Below are 14,235 nucleotides of genomic sequence, written 5' to 3'. Positions count from 1 at the left end.
CCCAACTGGGTACATTGTCCTGGTTTCGGTCAGGATGGAGTTAAATTCATTTGTAACAGCGGATGAATGCTGTGTTTGAGAGTAAGATGGGAGTAGTGCTGATAACACCCTGACGTTTTTAATTGCTGTCAGACAGTCAAGGACTTTCTCAGCTCTTCATGAGAAAGGAGGGGCGAAGCCAGGACAGGTGGCCCAACTGACCAAAGAGAGTATTCCACGCCAGTTACGTCCTGCCCAGGACATTCGGGGGCTGACGGGAGGAAGGCCTGGGGCGGCTCCGGGACACGCGGTTCTTGGGGGACGGTCGGGTTCTGGGACGGCTCTGGGTGGCACGGCCTGAGTTGTGGTTTGGTGAGAAACTGCATTGTGTATCAACAGCTTCATATATTTTTGCTCTAAAGTCCTGTTAGTATTGTTACATTGTATCTTTCTGTTATCTTAGTAAACTATCCTTATCCCAACCCACGGGCCTCTTATTTCTTGGTTTTGGGGTTATTTGCCCCTTCCTTTTCCCTTCCCTTCCCTTCTCCCCCCCCCCCTCCTTCCCTTTTCCCTGCTCTTTTTCCTTTAAGGAGCAGGCAGCTGCGTGGATCCCGGCTCTCAGCCGGGGTGAAACACGACAGTCTTTTTGGCGCCCAACGTGGGGCCCGAAAGGTTGGGATAACGGTAGATCTGACCCTGACCCGATTGTAATTAAGACAAAGTTCTGATAAGCACTTTGGTTTAAGCAGTCTCTGGTCACGATGCTCTGGTATTTGTTCAAAAGGCTGTGCTCACAGCTGTGGCAGCAAAAGCACCGTCTGTTGTATGCAATCCTAGCAGGATCCTTTAACATCCTGGGGCTGCGGCTCCTGCTTTCGTTCCCGTACCTCCTTCTGGTGTACTTTATGACAACAGTCTATGATGCAGTGATATCGATGGTCGTGAACGTGTGCTGGTATCTGTATGAGATTTTGCTGCACTGTCCATTCTTCGGACAGGGAGGAGTTAATAACGGCAGCTGGTATGGTGGGAGTACAGAAAGAAATATCTACGCTGCTTTCTCTTCCTTTGGGCTCAATACAACAGCTCTGGTAACAGTTTTTGCAAATTTCCAATATCCCTGGGATATTCAAACTAGCATTTTGCTATTGTTATGTTTGGTGCACATGGTTCAGCTTTTGTTAAATATTAAGCAAAGGTTTATGAATACTACTCAAGAGTGTTCTGCGGGGCCATCTGATGAATGTCAGGATGAAGCGGAGTCATCTGATGAATGTCAGGATGAAGTGGGGTCATCTGATGAATGTCAGGATGAAGCAGGGCCATCCCAACCATCTCAGGATAAGGCAGGGCCATCCCAACCATCTCAGGATAAGGCAGGGCCATCCCAACCATCTCGGGATAAGGCAGGGCCATCCCAACCATCTCAGGATAAGGCAGGGCCATCTCAACCATCTCGGGATAAGGCAGGGCCATCTCAACCATCTCGGGATAAGGCAGGGCCATCCCAACCATCTCAGGATAAGGCAGGGCCATCTCAACCATCTCAGGATAAGGCAGGGCCATCTCAACCATCTCGGGATAAGGCAGGGCCATCTCAACCATCTCGGGATAAGGCAGGGCCATCTCAACCATCTCGGGATAAGGCAGGGCCATCTCAACCATCTCGGGATAAGGCAGGGCCATCTCAACCATCTCGGGATAAGGCAGGGCCATCTCAACCATCTCAGGATAAGGCAGGGCCATCCCAACCATCTCAGGATAAGGCAGGGCCATCTCAACCATCTCAGGATAAGGCAGGGCCATCCCAACCATCTCGGGATAAGGCAGGGCCATCTCAACCATCTCGGGATAAGGCAGGGCCATCTCAACCATCTCGGGATAAGGCAGGGCCATCCCAACCATCTCAGGATAAGGCAGGGCCATCTCAACCATCTCGGGATAAGGCAGGGCCATCTCAACCATCTCGGGATAAGGCAAAGCCATCTCAACCATCTCAGGATGAGGTTGTTGTCACACGATCCCTGTCCCTGAGTGAGCTGCGTGAGATTCGAAAAGATTTCAGCCGCCGCCCAGGTGAGCACATCATCACTTGGCTGCTCCGATGCTGGGATCACGGGGCCAGTAGTCTGGAATTAGATGGCAGGGAGGCCAAGCAGTTGGGATCCCTAGCTAGAGAAGGAGGCATTGATAGGGCAATTGGGGAAAAGCCTGAAATCCTCAGCCTCTGGAGGCGACTACTGTCAAGTGTGAGGGAGAGGTATCCCATAAAGGAATACATTACATGTCAATCACTCAAGTGTAACAACATTGAGGCAGTTATCCAGCACCTGAGAGAATTAGCTGTGCGGGAGGTAATTTATTATGATCTGGACAACCCACAGCTTCCCTCTGATCCTGATGACGTCCTGTGCACTCCAGCTATGTGGCGTAAGGTTGTACGAAGTGCACCAGCAGGGCACACCAATTCATTGGCAACAATGCACTGGAATGATGCATATCCACCAACCGTATCTGAGGTGTCCTGCCGACTCCAGAGATATCAGGACAATGTTTCTTTCTCTGTCATCGCAGCAGTAGAGAAACTGGTCAAACGACTTGATGAAAATGTGTCCATCTCCCAACCCGTATGGAGTGATGTTGCAGCTACTGGGAGAAAGCGTCCATCATCCCAGAAGGGAGGATACAGTAGGTACACACCACGAGAAATGCTGTGGTTTTACCTGCGTGACCATGGTGAGGACATGAGTAAGTGGGGTATGCAGCCCACCTCAGCCCTTCAAGCACGAGTAAATGAGCTGCGAGGTAAAAGAAACGCCCAACGCGATTCTGCCAGGAAGAACACTGCACCAGTGAACAGCCAATACAATCAGAAACAATAGAGGTGCCCTGCCTCCAGCCAGGTGGAGGAGAGGGATAACCGTGTTTATTGGACTGTGTGGATCCGATGGCCTGGCACGTCAGACCCACAAGAGTACAAGGCTCTGGTGGATACTGGTGCCCAGTGTACGATAATGCCATCGAATCATGTTGGGACTGAACCTGTCAGCATTTCTGGAGTGACAGGGGGATCCCAACAATTGACTGTGTTAGAGGCTGAAGTGAGCTTAACTGGGAAGGACTGGGAGAAACACCCAATTGTGACTGGCCCAGAAGCTCCGTGCATTTTAGGTATGGATTATCTTCGTAGAGGGTATTTTAAAGACCCAAAAGGGTACCGATGGGCTTTTGGAATAGCTGCTTTGGAGACAGAAGAAATTGAACAATTGCGTGCCTTGCCTGGACTCTCTGACAATCCTTCTGTTGTGGGGTTGTTGAAGGTCGAAGAACAGCAAGTGCCAATTGCTACAACGACAGTGCACAGAAGACAATACCGTACTAACCGAGATTCCCTGATCCCCATCCATAAGCTGATTCGTCAACTGGAGAGTCAAGGAGTGATCAGCCGAACCCGCTCACCCTTTAACAGTCCCATATGGCCAGTGCGGAAGTCTGATGGAGGGTGGAGGCTGACAGTGGATTATCGTGGCCTAAACGAAGTCACTCCAGGTATGAGTGCTGCTGTACCGGACATGCTGGAACTGCAGTATGAACTGGAGTCAAAGGCAGCCAAGTGGTATGCCACAATTGACATTGCAAATGCTTTCTTCTCAATACCACTGGCGCCAGAGTGCAGGCCACAGTTTGCTTTCACCTGGAGGGGCATCCAATACACGTGGAATCGTCTGCCCCAGGGGTGGAAACACAGCCCCACCATCTGCCATGGAATGATTCAGACTACACTGGAAAAGGGTGAAGCCCCAGAGCACCTGCAGTATATTGATGACATCGTTGTATGGGGCAATACAGCAGAGGAAGTGTTTGAGAAAGGAAAAAGGATAATTCAAATCCTTCTAGAAGCTGGTTTTGCTATAAAGCAAAGTCAAGTCAAGGGGCCTACACAAGAAATCCAGTTTTTAGGAATAAAATGGCAGGATGGGCGTCGTCAGATCCCAATGGACATTATAAATAAAATAGCAGCTATGTCTCCACCAAGCAACAAAAAGGAAACACAAGCTTTCTTAGGTGTTACAGGTTTTTGGCGAATTCATGTCCCAAACTACAGTCTCATTGTGAGCCCACTTTACCACGTAACTCGGAAGAAGAATGATTTCCAATGGGGCCCTGAGCAGCAACAAGCCTTTGAGCAGATCAAACGCGAGATAGTCCATGCAGTGGCCCTTGGGCCTGTCCGGACAGGGACAGACGTTAAAAATGTGCTTTACACTGCGGCCGGGGAGAATGGCCCTACCTGGAGTCTCTGGCAGAAAGCACAAGGGGAGACTCGAGGTCGACCGCTGGGGGTTTGGAGTCGGGCCTACAAAGGATCTGAGGCCAATTATACTCCAACAGAAAAGGAAATACTGTCCGCCTATGAAGGGGCTCGAGCCGCTTCAGAAGTGATTGGAACTGAAGCCCAGCTCCTCCTGGCACCCCGACTGCTGGTGCTGGTCTGGATGTTCAAAGGGAAGGTCCCTTCTACACACCATGCCACTGATGCTACGTGGAGCAAGTGGGTTGCACTAATTACTCAGCGGGCTCGAATAGGAAACCCTAATCGCCCAGGAATTGTGGAAGTGATCACAGACTGGCCTGAAGGCAAAGATTTTGGGATGTCACCAGAGGATGAGGAGGTAGCACGGGCTGAAGAAGCCCCACCTTACAACAAACTGCCAGAGAATGAGAAGTAATATGCCCTTTTCACTGATGGCTCCTGTCGCCTTGTGGGAAAGCATCAAAGATGGAAAGCTGCTGTATGGAGTCCTACAAGACGAGTAGCAGAAGCCACTGAAGGAAAAGGTGAATCAAGCCAGTTCGCTGAGGTGAAAGCCATCCAGTTAGCCCTGGACATTGCTGAGAGAGAAAAGTGGCCAATGCTCTACCTTTATACTGATTCATGGATGGTAGCCAATGCCCTGTGGGGTTGGTTACAACAGTGGAAAAAGAACAATTGGCAGCGTAGAGGCAAACCCATATGGGCTGCTGACTTGTGGAAAGATATTGCTGCCCGGTTAGAGAAGCTGGTTGTAAAGGTATGTCATGTTGATGCCCATGTGCCTAAGAGTCGGGCCATGGAGGAACATCAAAACAACCATCAGGTAGATAAGGCTGCTAGGATTGAAGTGGCTCAGGTAGATTTAGACTGGCAACGTAAGGGTGAATTATTCCTAGCTCGATGGGCTCATGATTCCTCAGGTCATCAAGGGAGAGATGCAACATATAGATGGGCTCGAGATCAAGGGGTGGACTTAACCATGGATGCTATTGCACAAGTTATCCATGAATGTGAGACGTGTGCCGCAATCAAACAAGCTAAGCGGTTGAAGCCCCTTTGGTATGGAGGACGGTGGATAAAATACAAATATGGGGAGGCCTGGCAGGTTGATTACATCACCCTCCCACGAACCCGCCATGGCAAGCGTTACGTGCTTACGATGGCGGAGGCAACCACCGGCTGGCTAGAAATGTATCCCATACCCCATGCCACTGCCCGGAATACAATCCTGGGTCTTGAAAGGCAAGTCCTATGGCGACACGGCACCCCAGAAAGAATCGAGTCAGACAACGGGACTCATTTCCGAAACGCTCTCATAGACACCTGGGCCAAAGAGCATGGCATTGAGTGGGTGTACCACATTCCTTATCATGCACCAGCCTCTGGGAAAATTGAACGATATAATGGGCTCTTAAAGACTACCCTGAAAGCGATGGGTGGTGGAACATTCAAACATTGGGATACACATTTAGCCAAAGCCACGTGGTTAGTTAACTCTAGGGGATCCACCAATCGAGCTGGTCCTGCCCAGTCAAAATTTCCACGTACTGTAGAAGGAGACAGAGTCCCAGTGGTGCATATGAAAAGTATATTAGGGAAGACGGTTTGGGTCATCCCTGCTTCAGGCAAAGGTAAACCCATGTCTGGGATTGCTTTTGCTCAAGGACCTGGTTGTACTTGGTGGGTAATGCAGAAGGATGGAGAAGTTCGATGTGTACCCCAGAGGGATTTGATTTTAGGTGAGAATAGCCAATATAATTACTAAGGTAGAAATTGTATTATAATAATTGCTCTGTACATTCCTTATTGCTATTATTGCTGTATGTTGTTGTATGTTGTACCAATGGAGTTACAGCCGGAGTCATACAAGTCAATGAAGGAAGAGTGCCACGATGACGGGACCAAGACCTGGTGTTCCAAGAACTTTTTCCTCCTTCCCTTTGAAAATGAACATCTTTGATTCACAGACTATGAACATGGACCATGTCAGGTGTATCGGTCGAGAGCCCGAGATGCAGCATGCAACGATCCAGTGGCGCATACTGACACCACGAGAGACTGTTACGACGAATGAAGCCTGAAAATCATCATGGACTAAATGTTCATTCACTCAACAAACTCAGAAAAATGGTCCATAGACTAAGGGAATAATACCTGTATGTACATGTGTGCGTATACATGTGTACACACACATATGTGTGTCTGAAACAAGAAACTGGTTATACCCAAAAGAAATGGTTGGATCTGGTCATGACGTAGATGGTATGGAATAAGGGGTGGATAATGTCCCGGTTTTGGTCAGGATAGAGTTAAATTCACTTGTAGCAGCGGATGGAATGCTGTGTTTGGGAGTTAAAATGGGAGCAGTGCCATTTCATGAGAAAGGAGGGGCGAAGCCAGGACAGGTGACCCAACTGACCAAAGAGAGTATTCCACGCCAGTTACGTCCTGCCCAGGATATCGGGGGGCTGACGGGAGGAAGGCCTGGGGCGGCTCCGGGACGCGCGGTTCTTGGGGGACGGTCGGGTTTTGGGACGGCTCTGGGTGGCACGGCCTGAGTTGTGTGGTTTGGTGAGAAACTGCATTGTGTATCAACAGCTTCATATATTTTTGCTCTAAAGTCCTGTTAGTATTGTTACATTGTATCTTTCTGTTATCTTAGTAAACTATCCTTATCCCAACCCACGGGCCTCTTATTTCTTGGTTTGGGGGTTATTTGCCCCTTCCTTTTCCCTTCCCTTACCTTTCCCCTCCCCCTTCCCTTTTCCCTGCTCTTTTTCCTTTAAGGAGCAGGCAGCTTCGTGGATCTCAGCTCTCAGCTGGGGTGAAACCACGACCGTACATTTTGTAGTAAACTTGGTCTTCACCTGTGTTTATAAACAGGCTGTACACACATCAGGATCTAGCACATGTAAACAAAATTACAGAGAGATTTGGATCTCAGTGCTCGTGCAGTATTTGCACAACACTTAGATTTAAACACTAGAATATTGAGTCCATGGTATCTTCATGGTCTGTACACAACCTTGCCAGATAATGAAACTGATGTTACGGTTTCTGCTACTCCTATTTGAGACAGATTCTGTCACCACAAAGTTGAGTTTTGAGCTTCTCTGATGATTCCAGTTGGGAATGACAAAAGACCACTGAGATACCTTAGTGCCTTCTTCCCCAAGGACAAGCCACAAATGCTATCTGAAGAGACACACGCATTTCAGGCGAAGATCGCTCTTGAGAGTAGCTGTAGTTACTGTACACATGCTTTAAGCGTCTTAAGAATCAATTCATTTGCAATCCCTATAGAAAATATCAGACAGAAATATATAATACAACGGCTTGTCTTCCAAACCTCCTATTAGTGTAGCTGCTGTGAAGTCAGTGTCCAAAGCTTACAGCCATCTGTTTCCACTAGAAGCAGGCAGGTACTCATTTTCACTTCACAAGTTACATGGTTAACCATTAAGAGGGAAACACAAACAGCGTAGGTAGGTCACTAGTCAAAGATCTGGGAGACAGCAATTCAGTTCCCTCCTTTGCTGTCACTCTGTACTACCCAGAGAAGACATCAGTTTATACATCCCTTGGTCAGTTCCTCAGCTTATCAACTGTTTCTTCAGTCACACACGTTATGTGGCCATGACAGAGCTTCTCATGTGATGTGGTAAAGGAAAATAGAGAAATTCTGTCTGTATAGGTACCCTTGTCTTTAATAACCTAAAGCAGCTGTGATGTTTGCAAGCATATTCTGATTTTAACGAATCAGGGATTCAACAAGCAGAAACATGAAAAGGATGTAACAGGCCCAAATAAAACAACTGCATCTTTGAAACCTTTAAAGATCAGAAACCTTAAAGATGGAGTTTGAAACAAAACTGAAGATACCTTATTGTGTACTTTACTACCAATACCAAATCCCGCAGTAAAAACTAAGCCAGACAAACAGGTTACGCTCTGCTTACAAGATGCTAAAGCAGCAGAGAAACATTTGAATGTTACCAAATAGAAGCGGGGTGGGGAGGAGTTTGGATAATGCCTTTAAACTTGTGCTTTCTGGAATGGTAACTCTAGAGCAGAAGAAAAATATATCCCAACTTGTTCTCCCCTTCAAATATTAATCTGTGTGAATTTTGCCATTTTTTGTCTGCAACTGAAGCATCAAAAAAGAACTAAAAAAAGTCACAGAAACCCCAAACTCGTTGCCTCCATCTTGATGTTTCATCTCATGGCTCCTGTGTGGTATAGGGGTCTTCACTGTGTAATAAAAAACTGCAAACTTTGAGACAGCACTTATGTTTGTCCCCAAACTGGACATGCTATCACACGTACCCGATTAGTCACTTCGTGTGATGAAAGATAAAAGCGAGAAGCATTAACGCAGCAAACAGGTATGAGAACTTTTACACCCCTTTTTGGTTTTCTTACTTCTAAAAAACAAAGGAAACAAATCTCCTCTCACAGTTTCACTCTAGGAGAATGCCACCGGCTGAAGTGGACCAACATTTGATTTACATCAGCATGCACAAGCCATAACTATTTGTTCCAGGGCGTTGAAGCCTCGTGTTAGAATATTTATGAATCTTCAAAGATTTTTGTCTAGATAGCTTTCCTTTCACATAAATATCACCACAGTACTTTATCATCTAGTTTAGGTAAGATGAGGGGAGTTGCTGGAAGATTTGCAAATGGAGGATTTGCAGACTAGCGTTTGACTTCCATAATAAGGTAACACTCGCCTGTTTCCAAGGAAGGCAGCAGGCACGTGGCCTCCACACCACACCACAATAGTTTAATTCACACAGACAGCACATCAACTTTTTAAGTGTTCGTTATCACTCAAGCAAGGACTTACAGGGTCCGAAGGGCCACAGAAATCTCTGAAGACTTTTGGAGGCTCAGGTTGTATAATTTCCATTGCTATGCAAGGGCCTGAACACAACTCTGTAACCATTTCCTGGAGGAGAAAAAAAGAGACCAATCTGAGCTTCTTTGAGCATTCACAAGGGTTGCATTTCACCACAAAACTAGACCCAAACTTACAGGACTGGAACAATTAAGAAATATTGCTGCATTTAGAAAAGCCAGGACATGAAACAAAGATGCCATCAGAATTCACAGCAAAAGAAATCACTTTTATTTTGCTACCTGGTTTAGAAGGTGGGGATTGAAGTAAATTGAATATTCAGCTTCAACGGGATACTGAAAAGCACTCAACAGCACCCACTATACTTCAAATTCTTTTATGGATACATCCTTATTGATCTGGACCCGGCTTTCACAGAAGTATCCCACAGCTTGTCAAATCAATGGAACACATTTTGCTGGGCATAAGCCTGGGGAGGGGGGGAGGGGGGGAACCAAACAAAAAAAAAAACCCCAACATTGAAGGCTGCACTATGCTCAGCCAGTTGCACAGGCAGCAATGTACTCTGCAGTGTTCCCTACAGGGAACACAGTACACAGCCTGTATTTGTTTCCAAATAAGCACCTGTTTTACAGCTTCACGTCATTAAAATGTCTCTTGGGCTTTTGTTTCTCACTGTCTTTTCCTCACATATTCCTACAGAAGCTGAAACATGTAAGCCAAAAGAACAGAACAGAACTGAAAGGGGCCCGTACACAACCTGTGAGGGAAAAGGTCCCTGATCTGGCAATGTTCTTGTGATGCACTGTTTCCAGAAACTCGGATACACAAAAGCATCTGTTGCCCTGGAGCCTCCTGGAGAGTAAAGAGGCATCATGAGTTCTGAGTGGGTGATGAAGACGAGTCTGACTTTTCATAAGCTTAAATTAACTCTGGGCATTAGTGCCAATTCAGAGTTTGTTGATCAGAGGTACAGGTTTCACAAGCAGAAAGAACTTATTTTGATGTTTGAGCCTGTCTCCCTTTTTAAAAACATGTCCTTATAATTGGATGTACCAGCCTAAAAATTTAGGCAGACAAGTATTAAACAAATCAGGGCAACTAAAAGAATCAAAGCCAATGAGGCAAGGGGAAAGGAGAAAAATTCACAGAAAATATAGGAGAACAGGGAAGGACAAGCAAGGCTTTGTAATCACACCCACCAGCCATGGGCAGGTCAAGGACAAGCCACCGCAAAGACCAAGAGTGTACAGAGTAAGCAAAAAGGTAGTAGGGAAATAAGAATTAAGTCCTCCTCTGCTTTTTATGAATTGTGATAGACACATATACACAAAGACTCCACACCACTGTCCCTAAGAGTTGGCATCTTTATAATCGATTCCATGCTGAAAGCGTGTTCTTAATCTCCCCTGCCCTGAAGTCACCAGGACAGAATTTTAGCTGCAGGCCTCTATCAACAACCTGATCCTAAGAAACGTAGGTGAAGTATTCCTGAGAGGACATGAAAAGAGTGCAGACTGGTTTCATCCTCTACAATATGAATAAATACTTTAATTCCAAAAACTGTCTTATCACCAACAGATCCTTTGTTAAGAACAGGTCAAAGGGCAATATATTTAATTCTGTTAAGAAACAGCAAACTGCCACAAAGTCACTACTCTACAATTTCATTTTATTCCATCATCTAAATAACTGTTAACAGGAAAGTGGAGGAAAAAAACCCAGGCTTTTAACTTTAGTTGAATAGACTGAATTCCTCCCAGCAAACTGGGTTTTCCTGTTCATTCCCTCTCTATTGTTTCTGTATCAGATCTGGCATCCCACCAGCAACAGCAAACAACTTGAACAAAGTCACTCCTGACTCCTTCATTACATCACAAAGCTGAAGATGAAGACCAGCTGCCAGCTACAGCACAGAGGCATGTGGTACTATGTGAGACAAGCTTGCTCTAACCTACAGAGCCTAATCAAGTCCAGAGCTTAAATAGCAGATGCCGTTGCTCTCTTAAGATTCCCAGTTACAGCTAGATCATTTTTTTTCTTTAGTAAATACTTTATTCATTAAATAACATGTCAAAACCTTTCCTGGAGCTGGATCAAGTGCAAGCATTTTTGATTAACAAAGCAGATTCTGAGCTGACCCAAAACAATCTCCTTTTCTTCCCCATTTTTTGTCCTGGCTACAGTAGGAAATACAAAGCAGAACAACACAAAAGCCAATCAAGACTATGGAAAATGGCATGCAGGAGATACCAGCAATGATAAAATTTGGGGCAGTTGTTCAGGTTTGTCTTTTACAGCTCTCAGAGAAGCGCTTTATATACAACGTCCAGGCTTCATCCGGCTGGCAAGGGGTGACCGGGAGAAACGGGAGTACAGTTTTTGAAAAGGATTTCCAGATGCCAAGTATCTCCTGTGCCAAGCTATTTTGGAATGATAAAGGAAATTCAGATCAAAACAGACTGTTCTGAGTCACAGATACAAGAGGTCATATTCTTTCTCCAATAGCCTGTTTTGCAGCACACTTCTTCCCATTCGGCCTGCGCTGACAAGATCTATTGCTGTTCCCATATGTGCTTTCCCTGGATCCCTTTGCCATCGTGATTAGCTGTCCCACGTTTTCCTGTCTCACAGATACCCTGAGTGTGTGGAGGTATTAAATTCATTTCATTTCAACTGAGTTCATCCTGCACATATGGCTCACAGGACAGCACCCTGGATTCTCACTTTTCTTCAAATCCCATCTAAATCATATCCTCTTCATTGATTTAATCCTGTTTAAATGTCACTTTCCCTTCTGAGGAGCTCTCCAATTAAATAACTAAAAATTGCAACTTATTAGGGGGTCAGAGATTGTACAGAAGAGCTGCAGAAGATGGTAGGAAATTTCCAATTTGCTTCAAAGCAGAGACATTTGCAGTACCCCAGGATTCTTTGAGCCCTGAAATACTGCCCAGATATTACCATGTTTCAATTCTGCCACGTATCTACAAGTCTACCTGTCCAATCTTCCTCTGATCCTTTTCAAAAATGGTGTGATCAGAGGAGATTTTAAGAGTATTCCCCAACCTGACAGCGAACTAACAGTACTCCTATCTAAAGACAAACTTACAAACCCTGTTGAAGTAAGTTAGACTAAAGAATCATAAAGGGCAGGGGGGGAAATAGATATGTCATTACCAGAGTAACATCAGTAACTGTATGGAGTAACATTAATGACTGTATAGAAAGCTTTTAATAATTTCACCATTTAAAAATAAAGGATAATTTGCATAGTACATAGCATGATAGTGAAGCTAAACTTATTACTGTTTGTGAAATGAACCATAATCCTCTGATGGAAGGTGGCACAGAAATGTAAGCTCATCTTCCTGTGTTCTCTGCAGTCAGGAGGTTTTAGGTTACAGTACAATGTATAATAATATACAGACACTTAGACCATCCACTGGGATTACAGCGTATTTCAGATTTCTTAACTTTTCTGAAGAATGTCATTAGGAAAGCATTCAAGCACAGCAGCCCCACTGTAAACAGTATATACATTCTGATGTATTTACAAATTCCTGGGTTCAAAAATCTTCATTAAAGACTCTCCTTTCTTTCAACATAGACAGTACAACTTTAAAGATGAGTTAGTGTATTTGAGGACAAGCTAGAACTGGTCAATATCAGGTTCCTAAAAGAACTCCTATCTCAATCTCAAAAATGAAATATGTGACTGCTTCCCTGGTTAATCATATTTTGTTTCAGATTCCTCTCACACTTTTGCTTACCATGTATTCAGAGACGACATCTCTGTAAATATCATAGAATTCTTCCACATTTGGACGCTCCATGTTGAACTAAGGAAACAAAAATGTTAGCCAGGCCGCCTTAAACAGCAACAAAATAGACAGACACCCCTTCTTAATCAGCAAACATTCAGAATACTCAAAATTTTAAGTTTTACCAGGTAAAAGGGATGCCTTTACAGCTGCAACATGAAGTTTGTCAACAACTTCGCCAATGGTACCACAGGCAACAAAACACAAGGTATCCTCTTCCACCTCAAACGTAAGTAGACAACGTAGTGCTGGCTGACGCCACCAAGACATGAAAGAGGATCTATTTGTTGCATAGTAAAGAGACTTTTCTTCATTTGTAGTGGGAATTTAAGTCATAGGGGGATTTCAGATCTTGAGACTTTCACAGAAGTCAGAGGGCATGACTTTCAGGACTACTCTTGGGAACAATCTCTGTGCCAACTTCCTTCAACTGTTGAGGGTGATCAAAATCCTTTAAATACCTTTGAAAGCCTTCCCCTAATTCATAATATATATTTTTTAAAATTAAGGAAGGATATTAACAATCACCTCTCTAATCTTAGCTAGTACATTTTGCACAGATATCTCAAATTGCTCCAGAAGGGTGAGATGATATTATCCCTCTTCAAACTCCAGGGAAACTGAGATCCAAAGAGATAAAGCATTTTGGCTCAAGGTCACCCAACGATGAGAAACAGATCAGCTGATCAATCAAATAATAAACCACAAATACCACAGGGACAATGCTGACTCCAAAACATTGCTACACAGTTTGCACAAGGGTTTTATATTGCAAGAAAACACCTGTGCATTGCTGTGAAGCACCCAAAGCACTCCTCCAACTTGTGTTCATCAGAAAAACACACACAAAAGGAAACCTACCATCTGCAAAGCTGAGATCTGAAACCCTTCACTGATGATGGCTTTGATAATCTTTCCAGCTAGCCCTGAAGAAACACACAAAAAAAGAGTATTCAATTTTAAAAAGCAGAATTTACAACTGGAAGGTATTCATGCCAGTATAAAATTTATTTTCAAACAGCAACAAAAACAACCCCTTCTCACAGTGTTCCTGCAATGCTGTGAGAAGAAGCAGAGAGCAGAGCTGAGTTCACAACCTCTGTATTATATCTAAAGGGACATGTTGATAGCTTCAGACAACTAAATTCCACGCAGCTGTTGAAAAGAATTGTTACCAAGAAAAGGTAATTAGTGAAGCTTTTGCTCTACCCAGATCAACTCCAAAACACCCAGTTGCTGCAAGATCAAGATTT

The 14,235-nt window shown here is 44.8% G+C and overlaps 1 protein-coding gene across 1 annotated transcript in view; it reads right to left on the bottom strand.

The window, feature by feature from the left end:
* NME7 (NME/NM23 family member 7) overlaps window positions 1–14,235 on the bottom strand; it is a gene marked incomplete at its 5' end in the record, with an annotated part of 97,876 nt that overhangs the window by 32,704 nt on the left and 50,937 nt on the right. The window contains 3 exons of the mRNA XM_084275957.1: window positions 9,147–9,248; window positions 12,932–13,000; window positions 13,844–13,908. Coding sequence (XP_084132083.1) covers window positions 9,147–9,248; window positions 12,932–13,000; window positions 13,844–13,908 — 236 coding nt within the window. The remainder of the gene's footprint in view (window positions 1–9,146; window positions 9,249–12,931; window positions 13,001–13,843; window positions 13,909–14,235) is intronic.

This window comes from Gallinula chloropus (assembly GCF_964237585.1).
Source record: "Gallinula chloropus genome assembly, chromosome: 1".
NCBI classification, from domain to species: domain Eukaryota; kingdom Metazoa; phylum Chordata; class Aves; order Gruiformes; family Rallidae; genus Gallinula; species Gallinula chloropus.
The sequence above is the reverse complement of the archived record's forward strand: the minus strand, read 5'-3'. Positions and strand labels throughout refer to the sequence as shown.